Source organism: Chiroxiphia lanceolata, chromosome Z (genome assembly GCF_009829145.1).
Source record: "Chiroxiphia lanceolata isolate bChiLan1 chromosome Z, bChiLan1.pri, whole genome shotgun sequence".
Classification (NCBI taxonomy): Eukaryota; Metazoa; Chordata; class Aves; order Passeriformes; family Pipridae; genus Chiroxiphia; species Chiroxiphia lanceolata.
In genome coordinates this window covers 68,514,095-68,530,560 of record NC_045671.1, presented here as the reverse complement: position 1 = coordinate 68,530,560, position 16,466 = coordinate 68,514,095, and the positions used below count along the sequence as shown (strand labels likewise).

Here is a 16,466-nt window from a genome sequence, read left to right as displayed (position 1 = left end):
AAGTTGTACAACTAAAAAGAATATAGCGTGAGAATGAACAATTTAATGAGTAATATGTCAACTGTTCAGTATGTTGCACATTCCATTGTTTCAGGCTTTTGTGATAAAAGTGTAGTGGATTTATGTGAGCTCCTACTATTAATAGTGAATTTACTGCTGTACACAGCAGTAGGCTACTTCCTGCTTAGTTCAGAGTGGGGGAGGCGATCAACTTGACTGCTCGTAAGCCAGCAGTTATAAAACAGCTGATTCCCATAGTGTGTTCTCAATCTTTCAGATGCATTCAACCGTAGTTTACCTTATTCTTATTTCTCTCAGCTTGGTTTTATAACAGTTAATTTCATATGTGGTTGTTGATTTTCTTATGCCCCTGGGAAAAAAAATTAGTAATAGCGGAGGTTGTAAGCCAAAACAATTTCTAGCCTAAAAATTGATACTTAAAATAATTCAAGGCTGCTCGTATGCCCCCTGGGAGGGGCATATAATTGAACAAATTTCTAAGCTGATGAGTAGATGGTGCTGGATACTTTGAGGTTTGTAGCCAGTGACACTGCTGTTTAGCAGATAGCTGGGGTCCTGAGTACTGAGGCAAATACATACTGTTTCTCCCATGTTTTCAGAGGCAGGGAGGTGAAGCTGAAGCCCTGGAGAAGGGGCTGGAAATGGCAGGTATTTCTTGCATTTTATTCTGATGTTTTCCTTCACATGTAGCAGAGAGTAGTGCTGAAATACAGGCTCTTGGCAGATAGTTGTTGCAGAGTATTTGATGTATTTACAGCTGTAAGATCTAAGTATAAATAGTATTTAGTAATATATAGTATATAGTTATATATATATAGTAATATAATGGATTGAGATACTAGAGGGGATATTTAATTTGCTTCTAATTATTTCCTCAATTACAAGGATTTATTATCAATATTCAGAATATAAAGTTGAGAAACTAAGAAAAGTGAAAGGCTGTGATGTAGTACTCAGAACATTCAAAACCTCAAAATGTCACTGTTTTTGTAAGGATGGCTGGGTTAACTTTCTAAATGCTACATCTTTGAAGTGTCCTAGAACACTACTGAATGCTTTGATTTTACTGAAATACAGCCTGTCCTTGTAGCACAGACTGTTGTCATAGCCTTGAAATAGAGATTAGATTCAAGAGCTGTCGTGCTTCACTGTGAGTCTACACACACTGAATGCTCAGAGCTGCTGAGGCATGCAGCTTTGAGTGTTCCATACCTAGGAATGGAACCTCATTCTGAGGATTGCTCACCTCGTGCAGTGTGTGAGTGAGCAAGTGGGGAATCATCTGCAAATGTCAGAGGTGGCAGTTGTAATCTTCTGTTGGATGCAACACTTTCTAGGAGTTAGTGGAAGCACCCTTGCATCTTTTTGAATGTGACTTTTTCGTTACTTGTTTTTAGATGGCGTGGTGGTTTTGTTTCACATATAGAAAACTGGCTTTTAAACATGGAGCTGGAGATTCTCAGTCTTTTCCCATAAGACATCAGTCTTCCTCTTACTAATTGCGTGGGTTCATTCATGTATTGCACCTGAGAGGGCTATTAGTTGGTCAAGAGCTCCCTTTGTCACAACAGGCCGGGGTTAGGCAAACCTGCAGTTTGAAGTGACCTGGCTCCACCTGTGTAGGACCCAGGCTGCTGAGTGATGAAGAACACCATTCGTGAAGCACTACTGGCTTTCTAGCCTTAGCCTTTTGCCCAGGAGACCTAAGCTGTTAAATTCGTAGCATTGCCTGTGCATGAAAATATCTTACCTATGAAGTGTGGGGAGTGTTTTAAATATACACGAAGGAATTCCAGTGATAAAACCCTTCTGAGTCCTGTTTGACTGCATAACTGTGTTACTGAGAAATTTAAACAAGCTATGTAATTGATCATTGTAGTAGATGGTGTGGTACCCTTTCTGTTGGTATTAGCAAAATATCCATTATCGTGATGGTTTTCTTAAAAAAAATAAGGTTTCATTTTTCTTCTGTAGGGAATTTGGCACCAGAGCCACCTAAAATATCATCATCTACAAGCCACCCAGATCTCTTAGGCGGATGGGATTCTTGGGCAGATTCTTCAACAAGCAGTAATGTAGCGTCACCACAGCTGAAGCCTGTTAGTGAAGGTATTATAGAATTAAATTTTTCCATTAGAGGGAATAAGGAATACTTCAGACTTGATAATTTTAATCACTTGACACTGCTGAACACGTCTTCATGCATTTTTGCTTTGTTGCTTGAATGATGCTTTAATAAGGCACTCACGTAGTTTTTCAGATTTAAGTTCAAGACAGAGGGATCAAATAGTTTCAATTCTATATAGTAATTGTGATTCTTGGTAAAAGGTGTCATGAAGCAAAATGTAGGGGAGGTTTGCACAAGGTGTTCTGGAAATAGTGCTTTTATTCATTCTCTCAATTTCCAAATAGACCATGTACATCATACATCTTCTTATTATACAGGTCAAGCTTTTACCACAGGGAGCCAGTCCAGTGTGTCTTCAGGTCTGTCTTTCAGCCAGGCGAAATCTCAGAACTTAGATCCTTTCGCTGATCTTGCCAATCTTGGATCTGGTCTTCCAGGTAAGATCTTACTTTTGAGAGACTATACTTAAATGCCCCTACTTTTTTATTTGCTTCTTGTACTAGCAGATGTTACTGATAGCCCATAGGGAAAGTGTTTCCCTTTCATTGTTAACAACCAGCTTGAGGCAATTGCAGAGAGCTGATGAGTAACAAGAAAAAATTGAATTTTACAGATATTGTGTGAAACATCCAAAATAATATTTCAGAAGAAACCACAGCTGTGGTATAGAAACAGTGAAAATACTTAATGCTTCAGAATCTTGTTGAGATGGTAAGAGAAAACAGAGGGTGCTAATTCAGTAACTGAACCTGAGGTTTCTTACCTAGCATTGATTAGTACTGTGCTTGAAGGATATAAAATGAAAGCTGGATTAAATTAGTTAAATTTGTTAGTTCCGAAGTGAGAGTTGTTTTCCTGTTAATTCCATACTTTTCTTTGAATTCAGTAGACCTTCATGGCTCTGCTGCTCACACCAGGTTTGTAAGATGAGCACAAATCACACCCATACATGTGCATGAGTGCCAAAAGCATTAGGAACATTTGTCAGTTTGCAGTGGTGGGCACAAGGAGTTGTAGAAGGTAAGACACAACACAGAGTTACACTTGTTCCAGGATGTTATATTCACCTGAAATTCAGGAATTAGCTCTGCAGCATTCTCAAACAGTGGGGAAAATGAAGGGCAGCAAAAGGAACTGAGGTGCTTTCATTTCAGTACCCACACTACCATAAATGTGACCAGCTGCCAAGAGTACAAGGAAGGATTCAGAACAGCCTAGTGTTGCTGAATTGCAGAAACATGTTTTTCCCTTAGCTTGTTGCTGATGGAGGTTTTTACTCTGCTGCCCTGGCAGTTAACATTATGTGTTGAATACCAGTGGAATTATCTTCTAGAAACACAAGGTAACGTGCAGTGTTTGACTTCTTTATGTTGCTTGTGCATAATCACTTGCAAAAGTCTGATGTTGAAGCAGAGGCTGGTTGGGAGTAAACAAATTACAGAAATTTTCTACTTTAATAATTAACAGACTTGTAAAATCTACAGATTGTGTGACAGTAAAAAAAAAAAATCAGTTTTTCTTTGACTTGAAGATGCAGGTATAGCACACACTGAATCCAGTGGAAGAAATGGAACTGATTTTAGTAGGACTTAGATCAATTCATTAGTCTTTCAGTTACCTTTCAATAGGAAAAATGACTTCATTAAAAAGTAGTCAAATGTCACTATCCTAGTTAACCTTCTCAGACTGGAAATGAATTTTCAAGGCATTATAAGAACTGGAATTCAGACTGAGTGTTGTTTCTTTCATGGGAGTTTTTTGGAGTCCACATACAAGTCGTTATTCTGGAAGAGAATTTATGAGAGTGCAAGCTGCTTAAATGTGAATGCTGTATAAAAACAAAAGAGGCAATAGCTAAAGGTAGTTAAAAGCAGTGTATTAGGGTAGTGGTAGGATACCAATTCTGTTCTGTGCTAGTTGGTGTCATCACGCTCTTCTTTTCTAGGAATGGTCTTGTATAAGGAAGTGGGAGTGTGGTGTTTGAGAAGTTTCTGTGGGTAGTGAGGCACTGACTTGCCCTACAGGATGAATTTGGTAGCCTTGAAGACTGGAATAATGAATGTAGAGTGGTTTGAAAGAATAGTAGAAAGAGATAATTTTTCAGAGTGCAGGGTCATGTACTCTGACTAGTAACAGATTTTTTTGTGAATTTCACAGGTTATAAGTGGCTGAAAACTGAGTTGACTGCAATTGAGTGCTTTCCTGAAAAAAAACCAGTGTACTCCTAGATTGTATCTGGTGTTGTATTGAATACTAGGATGTTTCAGGTGTGGTATTTAAAGCTGTAGTAAGGTACCTTGTACATGGCCCAGGGGAAGACATCCTGTTGTGCAAGTTATAACTATAAGCAGCAGCTACAAAAGAGAGCAATCAAGAGAGCTGAAGTGTGAGGAAACAGCTTTGAAAGAGCAAACTGAGTTTACATTGCTGTGTATACCCAGAGAAGCTTGGGTTGTACCACACTGGGATGATTACAGCGGTATCTCCTGCAGTGGTTTTTTAGCTTATGTGATATTCCTTGTGAATGCTGCTGTAGAACAACGTTCTCATCTTTCTTAAAGAGTAGTGCAAGAAATCACGAGAGACTTTGAAAGCATTCATTTGAAAATATTCTCAATATGCTTGCTTTCTTTGATCATGTGATTAGTTATTCATTGTCCTCTGCATATTAACAAAGATTGGGAGGCATAACTACTGTCACAGCCACATTGTCTTCTGGTCTGACACATGCCTGACCCATCAGACAAGAGTGGGTGCTTCTGCTGAAACTGACAGTTGAGAACTTGAGTTGTAAGAGTCTTGAAGACTTTCAGTCTCTAGTTCCTGCTATCCAAGTTAGTTGTTAATGAGACTCTTTTAACTTCATTTTACTCACACTTTTTTTTCTGTTGCGTTTTCTCGTGTACCATGGTATCACTGTGAGCTATGGGGTTATTTGTCAAGACTAAACTGTTTTACTTGTTTTAAACTGAACAACTAACTTAGTATTTATTTTTAGGTTCCTCCAGTGGTGGACTCTTGGGTAGTGGATTTAGTCAGAAGACTGCTCCATCTCAGAAGCTGGGAAATCAGTGGCAGAAATCCCCAAAACCACCAAGTACTTCATGGCAGTCTCAGACTAAATCCAGCACAGCACCTAAGCCCAACTACACAGTAAACTTCAGTGTTATTGGAGGACGAGAAGAAAGAGGAGTCAGAACCCCAAGCTTTGGTAAGTTTTATGAATATATCACTTACAGTGGCCCATATGAAGTTAGCTGGGTGCACTGTTACCTGCAGAAGCTCTTGTACCTCCATATTTTTATTTAAATTTAGGTTGTATCTAGTAGAAAACAGAAAAACAGAAGTTCTTGGCAAATCTGGTATCCTCCTTTTGCAAAGCTATCCTGGTGTATAGCAGAGACAAGCTGACAATGGCCCAAATACATGCAAGTTTGGGCATAAGGTCTCAACTCTACATTTACTCACCCACATGAGTAGTGGTTTTGTATCACCGGGTTTAGAAAGGTAAATTTGATCTGTCTGGGGAGAGATGGTTGATAATGTTTCATGTTAGTCTGTTTGTGATACACAGGGAAAGGGATGCAACATTATTCCAAACTAAAAACTAGTACCTACTCTTGAGAAAGTTTGAGGCTAAACTTACTGGAAATTCTTGTGTTTCAAACAAATATGAAGGCAGGACCAGATGGAATCATACTGGGAGTAACTTAAGATGCTCCAACTGAATAGGCAAACGTAGAGTTATAGGGATGGGCATGGCCTCTTCTACATCGACTTTCTTGGCGTGTTGGTATTAGGATTATGCCTCCCTTTAGCTGGCATATAAATGAACAACAGATGACTTTATGTTGAAATGATTCTGTTGATCTGCATCTGGAAAGAAGTGACAGGATGGAGAGGCAGTGGGCATGAGTTGCAGCATGTGGAAGTGTGTAGAACAAGGCAAAAAAAATGAATTAGCATGATGAAGTGCTGAAATGGGATGTTGTAATTCCTCTCCCTTGAAAACAGATGGACGTCAACTGGTCAGAGACCTGAGAAATGAACTGAGTTGTCCCTGTTTTGAGTGAAAATTGGACTAGATAACATCCAGAGGCCTCTTCAGAATTCAGTTGTTCTACAGTTCTCTGAAATGTGTTGGTTCTATAATGAATATTCCTGTTAGTATTTTATCTCTTCATTATTCTGTATAAGTTTCAACACTTAGATGTTGACTACATACTTCTAACTAGAGCAGTTGAAAAACTGCTGCATAGCCATTAGAATTAACTTACAGTGGAAAAATGGAACCATTTTCAAAACCATGAACAGATAGATGTGTGCTCCCTCAAGTCTACTGCCATTTTTAAAAAAAGAGGACATGCAAGTGTTCAGTCAGATGGATGCACGTGAGCCTGTCTGTTCTGTTAGACTGAAAGCTTGTCAGTGATCTCTTTTATTCTTGTGCTTCTGTTAGTCTTGTGGAATTTATCAAGTCACTGAAGAATGTTTATCATGGTAGTGATACGTGCCAGGCATGTGTATCTGAGTGCCATATATTTCCCCCATTAATGTATTCTCCTGTGTAACTTTTTATTTAATGTTCTTCTCCTTCCGTAGGTCAAAAGCCAAAAGTTTCAGAAAATGACTTTGAGGATCTCTTATCTAATCAAGGATTTTCAGCGAAATCTGATAAAAAGGGACCAAAGACTATTGCTGAGATGAGAAAACAAGAAATGTCTAAAGATATGGACCCCTTGAAGCTCAAGGTTTGTTTAACAGTGATTTTGATTTAAGTGAAAATCTGATCTTAGCAGAAGGATACAATGACTAACAGAGAAAATAATGGCCATGGGTTTAACCCCCAATGGCTAAATGCAGCCACTTGCCCTCCACCCACTGAAGTGGGATAGGGAGGAGGATGGACTAAAAAGGTAAAACTCGCATGTTGAGATAAAAATGGTTTAGTAACTGAGGTAAAGTAAAATAATAGACTGGACTGGGTTGGAATAATAACAATAATAATTTAAAAGAGAGAGAGAGAGAAGAATAAAGCCCAAGAGACACTATTGATGCACAGTACAATTCCTCACCACCTACTGATCAGTGCCGAGCCTGTCCCCAAGCAGCAGTGGACAGCTCACAGCTGACTCCCCCCAGTCTGTGTACTGGATGTGATGTTCTGTGATATGGAATATCTCTCTGGCCTGTTTAGGTCAACTGTCCTGACTGAGCTCCCTCCCAGCTTCTTGTGCTCACTGGCAGAACATGGAAAACTGAAAAGCCTCTGACTCAGGGGAAGCACCACATAACACACCAGTGTTTTAGTTGCTGCTGTCAGCATTGTTATCATACTAAAGCCAAAACACAGCACCAGCTACTAGGGAAAAAATTAACTCTATCCCATTCCGATAAAATAGAATGAAATTTTATCTTTATTTAAATCATGTGACTCTAAAACAATTAACAGGAACAAGAGTCAGTTGGCAATGAAGTGGCAGTGATAATAGCACAAAAATGTATGGATGGCATGCAAATTTCTGTTTCCTTCAACTAAACTTGGAGAATTAAAGAACGAGTTTTCTTGTCAAACTCCCATTTCTCCAAGCTAGAACTACTCTTTATCTCTAGTGTTCCCATAGGTCTCCTGGGAAAAGATAGATTTAACAGATAATACAAAACTCTGCTTTAAAAACCAGGCAGTTGAGAATAGCTGTCTTCAGGGTGACCACATACTTGCATTTACTGGTTAACAAGTGCTGCTGCTGTCCTAAGAAATTACTAGGAGATGCAATTCTGGAAATAAGCTATATAACTAATTTAGGAGGTGTTACCTGATGAGCTGTTCAGATTTTTTTTTTTTTGTGTTACTCATTGATAAAGCTGCATAATAATATACTTTCAGTTTCGTAGCCTTTATGATGTTTTAGAGAAGTTTGTAGAAGAACCTTGGAGGGGTGCTCTGAAGAGGGAGTGCGCAGTTTGCGTGGTTGCCTTTCTAACACAAATTACTGCAAGTGGAAATAAATACGGATTTTTATTTACCATACTCATTGTTGATAAATTGCGAGATTGTCATATTACGTAAGCATTCAATGAAAACACTATCACTATATCAGTGCCTTGAATGTTGCTGTTGAAGTTGGAAATGGCCAGTTATCAGAATAACTTTGTCGGGGATATCTCAAAGAACACTTCAGTTTGTGCTCCTCTGCTGGTTGCTTAAGTAAACATTGACTATTAATATACATGATCTTTTGTACAATGCTTGTGCACTTATGTTTTTTTACAAATCAGGTAAGAATTTTAGTAAATTAACCTTGTGCCCTGACAGGGACAAGATTAATGTAATTTGAATGTAATATCTAATTGTAACAGATGCTTTTAATTACTCCTGACAATTCCCTTGACATTGTTTTTACAGAGGTTTGTAATATGTAACTATCTCAGTAATTTCTCTTGCAATGACTGAATTTCTGCTGTAAACTAATAACAGTGAACTACTCCTGAGTGGTAAATGCGAAGTTTCACTTTCAGGTGGCTAAAACAGTTGAACTTGGGGAGTGAGTGCAGTAAGACAACTGTGCTTGAGTCTTAAAATTGTACTTGTGCACAGAATGAGGATTATGTCTGTAGGCAGACTGAGAATCCATACAGTGCTGCATTCAGTTCTATATATTCTGATTTTCCCAGATTCTTGAATGGATTGAAGGAAAGGAGAGAAATATCAGAGCATTAATATCCACTCTTCATACAGTGCTTTGGGAAGGGGAAACTAAGTGGAAACCAGTCAGCATGGCAGATTTAGTAACTCCTGAACAAGTAAAGAAGTACTACAGGAAAGCAGTCCTTGTAGTTCATCCAGATAAGGTGAGTGTGGTCCTCTGATCTTCTTTACTTTAGAAGGAATACAAACTGCTTTTACCACACCATACTAGTCACTAGAAAATGCCTTGCTTCTTGATCAGCACTCTAGGTGCTCTTCACTTTGCTTCTCTTGTCTTCTGAATGTGGTGTCCTCCTGCATTAAGGTAGTATGGGATTTTTCTTTTCGTCCTGACACAGAACAGAATTCAACAGGTAAGCATTAATAAATGAAACTCCTATGAAAGATGTACTGAGCACCAAAGTCAGTTATGCTGGATTCTGACTGCAGGCAGGTTTAGTGCTGGTTAGTGGAATCTGCCTTATTTCTGTGAGCTGGTATTTCAGGTCTTTTAGGACTGTGCACCTATAAATGGAAACTCAGAGGCTGCCATAGCAAAACCATTAGAAAAAACCTGCTGAACCTTGTTTACTAAATAATATTTACTAGAAAAAGTAAACTTTAGTAAACAAATGATCAGATTAAAAGTATATAAGTGTGATATTCCAGTAGTCTTTTTAAAATATTTAATGCATTCCATGGTTTATTAGTCTTCCAGTGTGTGAAAGTTGCTTCTTGTTCTGAGCTGTTGCTCTGAGTTGTATTTTAGATACAAAGATAAGCATTGAATATACCTGGTTTGAATTTTCAGGCTTGCTCTCACTGGTGGTTCAGTGAGCAGTAGTCTCAATCCTGTGTTATCTTGTGTCCATAACAGAAAAAACCAACACACTCTTTGGGTTTTTTCTCCCCGCTGTCCTTCAGTATTTTTGGCTATGTGGCTTCCTTCACCTTTGTGATGTTTTTTTTGGTGTTTTCTGGAGGCTCCTCGGTGCATCAGTGTCAGAACACTGCTCTCTTTGAGGCACAGTCTTCTTTCTCATTTATTTTTTCTGCCATTTATCCATTAAAGCACCCTCTAAAAGAGTCAATACAGTACTGCAGCTGGCAAGAGCTAAGCAGCAGGAGAAGGGGAAGGATACTGGAAAGGGCTCTGAAGCTTCCCTTTCGTGTTGGAAAGAACCTCATAAAATAATTCCTCTTTTGGGACTGGATCTCTATCAACCACGAGGGTTGGGTTGTGTTGGCCCAGAGTCAGGGCTGCTGTGAAATAGGCAGGGAATTGTGATCATACTGTCTTTGAGTGTGGAAGGAAATGCGCAGGAAGTGCAGTGTAATTCATGAATTGCATGAATCTTAACATCAGTGACAATCAGCAACAGGTTTTACTCCAGAAAATCCCATCCAGAAGGAGTTGTCTTAAAAAGTACTCAGATTTTATCCTTGTGCAGTACTGCAAGCTATCTCAGGAAGCAAATGCAAAAGTTACTTATTTGATCATTTAAGTGATAGTAACTAAAACTTTTTATGGAAACAGCTTTGAAAAGTGTTTTTAGCTAAGTTTCAGTTATTTATGAATTGCACTGTAAGCTTGAAGATAATTTAAGGAATCCAAGAGCTTGGCTTTGTTTAGAATACTTGTGGCAAGCTTTGGATAAGGTTGGAGAGAGTTCCGTGTCTGCAAAATTATGTTCACAAATCCAGTCTAAATTTGTTGAATAAGAGGACAAATATAAAAGGAGTGAGATCTTTTCTAAGTCACCTAATTCCTAATATTTTTGTGCTTATGGTATGTTCTGTTTGTCTTCAGGCCACGGGACAGCCTTATGAGCAGTATGCCAAAATGATCTTCATGGAATTGAACGACGCGTGGTCAGAGTTTGAAAACCAGGGATCGAAGTCCCTTTTCTAAAACTTCACCTCTCACAGAACTGCTTCCAGAAACTGGAGCTGAGCATTGCTGTGACTTTATTGCGCCTATGATTTATGAAGCGCTTTTTCCATGATGTCAGCGCAGTTTCTAGTCATGCACTTAAACGTGGGGATGTATTTTGTAAGATGTAGAGTACAAAGCATTACATAGATCCACTAAGAAAAAAGCTGCTCAGTACCTGTAGAAATCACAGTCTGGGAGTAAAGATTTCTCTTCAGTTTTATATATGAGAAATAGAGTTTTAATGAAGCTAAATAATTTCTGGTATGTTAGTATGAATTATAAACCATTCCAACTTCATTGATCTTTGCTGTACCTCTACCTTCTCAAATTTGTCTGTTCCTTCAAGTAGTTTTGTGATTCAACTTTGATATTTGGTGCCTGTCGCCTTCTTCAAAGTGCTGTAGTTAGCAGCAGTGAATTTGCTTGGCTTATCTCAAACCTGAGGATGTATATTTTCATCTCTATTTTATGTAATCAATCTGATAATCATTCTGTAAATAACGTTTTCTGGCAATACCTGTGTTCCTTACAGTAAAGTAACAGTTGTTTAGCCAAAAAGACCTCAGATGTGGGGAAATCAGACAGGGTTGTTCTTGATTTTTACTTTTTTTTTTTTTTTTTTTTTTTTTACATATCATGAATCTAGAAACAAATTTTGACTTTAAGGTCTGCATGTTCCTGCTGTTTTATTATTTATTATAAGGTGGTAATCTGACCTGTGTGTATTTTCCTGGTTCTTTAAATGGTGTCTCTTGCTTCTGATTTCAGTGGAACGTTCCTTTCGTTGCACTTCAGATACTCTGATAGAAATAATTTTATTCTGAAACTTGAAGTGTAAGCACAAATGTTTTACTGTGCTTTGAGTTGTCTGAGTGAGTATTACATTACTCATTGTCATCTGGAGAGCATTTAAAGTGCTTTAACACGTTTTGCTGCATGTCTGAACTTCTGTATTTTTGAGATAGGCATGGCATCCGTGTATGTGAAAATATGGGGTATATTTGTTGCATTTCTGCTCACCTACCTTCCATGCACTGCCTAGTGCAAGATGAGTAGAAACACAACTTGTTAACAAAACTTGCCCTGTTTTGTCATCCCTATTCAGAAGGCACTTCTGCACTAGTGCTGGGGTGGATGAATGCAAATGACCAATGACTGTTATACTCCGTGTAATAAAAAATGCAGTTTTCATATCAAGTTTGAAAATATTGAAAATTAGTGTTAGAGCATTAAATCCTTGGCAGCAGTCTCTTGATTCAGTACAGTTGGGCATTCAAGGGGATATTTTGACCATCTTGCCTTTTTATACGAGAGGGAGGCTGTTTCATTATCAGAGGTAACTGTTCTGCTGAGTAATATCTGAACAGAAAACATGAGATTCTGTCACCTAAACAGTGTGTGGGATGAGATTTTCCACTTCCACACCAGCCCAAGAGCTGATGGGTTAGAGATGTGTGAACACAGGTTGCAATTTATGTTCTCTAAGCTCTGATCCAACACAGTTACTTATTAACCTCTGGTCAAGGGGTTTGTGTATATTTGCATATATATTCAGCTGCTGTGATTTTTTTTTTTTAAATTTTTTTAAAAGATGAAGCTAGGATTAGTTATGGATCAAAAAGGTTGTATATTATCCATAGCTGCAGTTGTATTTCAGTTCCTGCTTTGAAGCAGTCTTAAGTCTCAGTAGATTTCTTCTTAAGAGTATATAACTTGCTGTCTGATTTAAAGTAAGAGTTAATCTTTTTTTCCTTGGGACAATTCATTAACTCTTTGTGTATGTGTTTTGCATCCATGGAAATTAAAGGCTTCTGCTGGTAGGATAGGTTTGTGGGAGACCTGCACGGCTCTTTACAGTTCTGGGACAAATGCTATCTAATAATAGGTTTAAAAAGACATATACAAATATATAATGACTTTGACTGCAGTCCTAAATACAGTTGAGAGAGAAAGCATCTCTGAGGGAGTTGCTTTGAGTAAGGAAGGACTTAGAAAAACCCCATGTTTGCACATACAGGAGGCTTAATTTTGAGGCACACATTTTTAATTGCTCTTTTCTTGAAATAGGTGTTTAAAAAGTTAAAACCTGAGAACTGGGAGGAAAATACCTTTTCTGGATGATGTCTACATTAATGTGCTTTTATTTCTCTATTCTTGCTTGCAAAATTTTCATCAGAGAAGAACCTTAGATGTGATTTTAAGTGAGCAGGGAAGCATGAATGCAATGGTCTTATCTAGAACTGAAGATCTCTTGAGATTGATCCTCTCTTTTTAAGATTACGGAAAATCATGAACTTTGGTTCTTGCAAGAGCTGTTTGATAATTACCAAAATTTCGGTTGGGTTGACAGAGCAGCTTAACTTACTGAGCTCAGCTCAACAGAGATGGCTTAGTCATCTCTGGTTCTCAGTGGGGGAATGGGCTGATTTGCTCTGTCCTGCTCCTTTCTATGTAGTTGAATTTTGCTGCTAAGATTCTGGGAGATGCTCAGTTTGATAAGCCTTTGAATCCTGATATTGAAACTATTTCAGATAGGTGGTTTTTTTTTTTTTCCTCTTTTAGGTGACTGTCATTTAGCTGTGTTGCATACAAGAATGCAAAAAATGGGGATTTCAGTAAGGCTCTGTAAGCAAACTGTAAGTTGAAAATTTAAAAAAAATAAATAAAAATTCAAATGATGACTATGAACATAATAAACTGAAGTTTTGTTTTCTGTGGAACACAAAGCAGTGTGAGGACCACTAAAGGTGTTTCTTAGCGTTAGGCTATTCAATATATTGAATTTTTTAGGAACCTGGAAAAGGGAAATCAGAGTACATTTCGTATAAACATATATTAAGTCTTAATGTTGCTTTTAAAGGAGAGGGTCATTTGGAAGAAAAGTCTAGCAGTTCTGTTTGAATTAATCTTAAAACAGTAATAAAAAATGGTAGAAAATCTGGGAATAAGAGCTTTTCAATCTTTTGCATACTCTGTACTATGTTGTTAATTGTCTGACTGCTGTCTGGAATAGGACTGCACTGAAATGATTACACACACATTTCACTGTGGCCATATTCTTAGTGTCCACAAGCTGAAAGGCTTTTAGGACAGGCTACAGAAAAAATGGTTCATCAGAGACTTGGCTGGATTCTCTCTTTGCTTAAAATGTGTATTTTTCAATTCATGCTTATTATTCACTGCACAGTTGAGTTCTGAAGTGTTGAAGCCATGCCCTGACAGCTGGACTTTTTATATCTGCATCTACCAACAGCAAGGTTTGAGACTGAGGTGACTGAGTTGTGCTGGTGGGTTAATACCTGAGCCTGCCAGGCTTCGCATGCGGTGCTTGAAATTCTGCGGTGAGGAAACCTCCTTGTCTCTTGCAGCAAATCGTGGTGCCTTCTCACCCACGCTGGTCATTTCTCTCTCTGGTAGCAACCACTGACTAATGCCATGCATCTGTTGCAGCCTACCAGGGTCCAGTTTTTAAAAATAAGTAGGTTGACATGGTTACTGCAACAACAAAGAAAAACAAAGCAACAGAGATTAAAGGAAGAGTAGAGAAGAACACCCAGGCTCTAAACTACATCTGAAATACTGTTTTCTAATTCTCTCTTCATTGACCTACTCCTACCTACCTCTGCTAAAGACAGGTCTAGACTAGTAGAGAAAACCTGGTTTGTAGCCTGCTTTTCCAGCCATTTTAGAGTGCTGCTGACTGACTGTAGCACGTGGCAGTACCAAGTCTGGCTTTCCTTTTTTTTTTTCCTCAGAAGTTTCTATAAAGCAGCGTTTCTAAAATGATAGGGCAGGTTTCCACTAGTTCTTTTTTTTTTACTTAAATTGCTTGTTACATTGCTGTTAGATCTGGAGAGTCAGGCATAAGTTTTAAAAATAGAGATCTGTGAAGAAGAATTGGTGTTAAGAGTGTGTGTGACTGGAACCTGCCTAGTGGAGGTGAGTGATGTGTTTTGACCATGTTGGAGGAAGTCATTTGGTGTCTTCAACCTTGGCGTACCTGTTTGGTGTTTCCTAGTGCTGTCAGAGTTCCTTAAGAGCAGTGAAGAGTGTTAGTGGTTAGTTAGACATAAAGCCTGAAAGGAAAAGTTCCTCTGCACTTAGTTGGGTCAAGTTCAGATATTTTTTTGCTGATCAGTGGTAGTTTCCTTCAGCAAAAATGGAATGGAAAACCTACAACGTTTCCTTGGAACAATGGCAAAGTCCTTGGTGTTGCACTTGTGAGGGTAACTAGTGCTCATGAAAAATGCCTTGTTTACCTCCATTTTCTTGATAATTCGAGAGAGTTCCTCCAATGTCTTGCCAAGCACAGAGCAATAGTTCCTTTCTGAATGCAGGCCACATCTCAAAGCTTGCATTGCACAAGAAGAGTATTCTGCACAAACCAAATGAGTGCAGCTGAAATCTCATCTGCCCTCTGGGACTGCTGGGTTACATGCACCATCCCACCTCCCAAGGCCAGACCAGTTTCCCCAGCAGTGCCAGTGTGTTTGCACAGTAGTTGGCCACTGCATTCTCTGCTGTTCACAGGATCGTTTCAGGGATGGGATAAATGTGGGAACTTTGTTGCCCCTTAGCTGTGTCCTTAATTGTCTTAACAATTGCAATGTAACGTCTGCTCTGTAAAGAAGTTCAAATTAACCTTGTATGAGTCAGTTGACATTTTCTGTCAGGAACTTCCAGGCGATTGACCTGCGAAGCTGTAAAAGGAATGTATCATTTCCCACCCTTCAAGTCTGTCCCTGGTGCAGAGCAGTTCAAGCTACCAGTTGCCCAGTGACAGGGAGCTGAGCTGTGCTTCTGCCCTTGATCAATCTTGCAGTGCTTGCTCGCTCTCTGTTTGGGTGAGCTTGCTGTAGGCTGCAGTTTAGACTGCATTAAGCTTCCAACATACGCTCCAAAAACACAAATTCAGTTATTTTTTATGAAGGATACATGTTGTCATAGAAGCTTTTATTACCAAAAGGGGATTAAGAGGCATCGTGAGAACTCCCAAAACTCTTTAGTGGAATGTACTGTATATTTGCAACGTAGATTTCTAGAAGTGATTGTCTTCTCTTATAAGGTCTTAGCTTGCTCTGAGATCCTTATTGTATTTATCTGCAGTTGTGATTGTACTTTCTATACTTGTGGTTTTTTCTGGTTTGGGGTGTGTGGAAGGACAGAACAGACACTCCAGTCCTTTTTCTTTTGCTATCTTTAATGAAATGCAATTGTATTGTGTAATTTTGCTACTAGTGAAATGAAAATTATACCTGTATGTATATAAAGGTAATATAGTCAAATTAAGCCTTGTTTAAAAGTAGATTTAATGTTTGGTTACAATGTCCTTGAACAGAATATTTTGCTTTGAAATGTATTACAACCTAACCAGTGATCAATTAAAACAAGCAAAATGACTTTGTACGTTTCCTTCTTTAGCAAGAGAGAACACCCAAAGCATTCCCACTGCCCCTTTCAGAACAATATGCATATATTAGAGAAATGGTTCTCATTAGTGTGTTCAAGGTGGCTGAACCTGTTGGGAACCAAGTGGCTCTTCAGAAGTGTCTCTTCTGTTGGAGGGGTGTCCCTGCAGTGTGCTCTGGGATTTGACAGCTCAGTTTTCCAGACTGCCTGTGCTGGGTTTTGGGGTTCTCGCACAGGACCTGATGTGGTGCCGTTCTGCTGCCCAGGGGAAGCTCTTTCCCACG

General features: G+C 38.8%; 1 protein-coding gene across 3 annotated transcripts in view; it reads left to right on the top strand.

Moving 5' to 3' along the window:
• Positions 1-16,172, top strand: part of GAK (cyclin G associated kinase) — a 73,650-nt gene extending 57,478 nt beyond the window's left edge. For all 3 annotated transcript variants that reach the window (XM_032675195.1, XM_032675194.1, XM_032675196.1), the window contains exons 23-28: positions 1,996-2,130; positions 2,467-2,586; positions 5,148-5,360; positions 6,752-6,900; positions 8,825-9,001; positions 10,648-16,172. In XM_032675195.1, the coding sequence (XP_032531086.1) occupies positions 1,996-2,130; positions 2,467-2,586; positions 5,148-5,360; positions 6,752-6,900; positions 8,825-9,001; positions 10,648-10,749 (896 nt within the window). In that variant the 3' untranslated portion in view covers positions 10,750-16,172. The remainder of the gene's footprint in view (positions 1-1,995; positions 2,131-2,466; positions 2,587-5,147; positions 5,361-6,751; positions 6,901-8,824; positions 9,002-10,647) is intronic.
• The last annotated feature ends 294 nt before the right edge of the window (positions 16,173-16,466 follow it).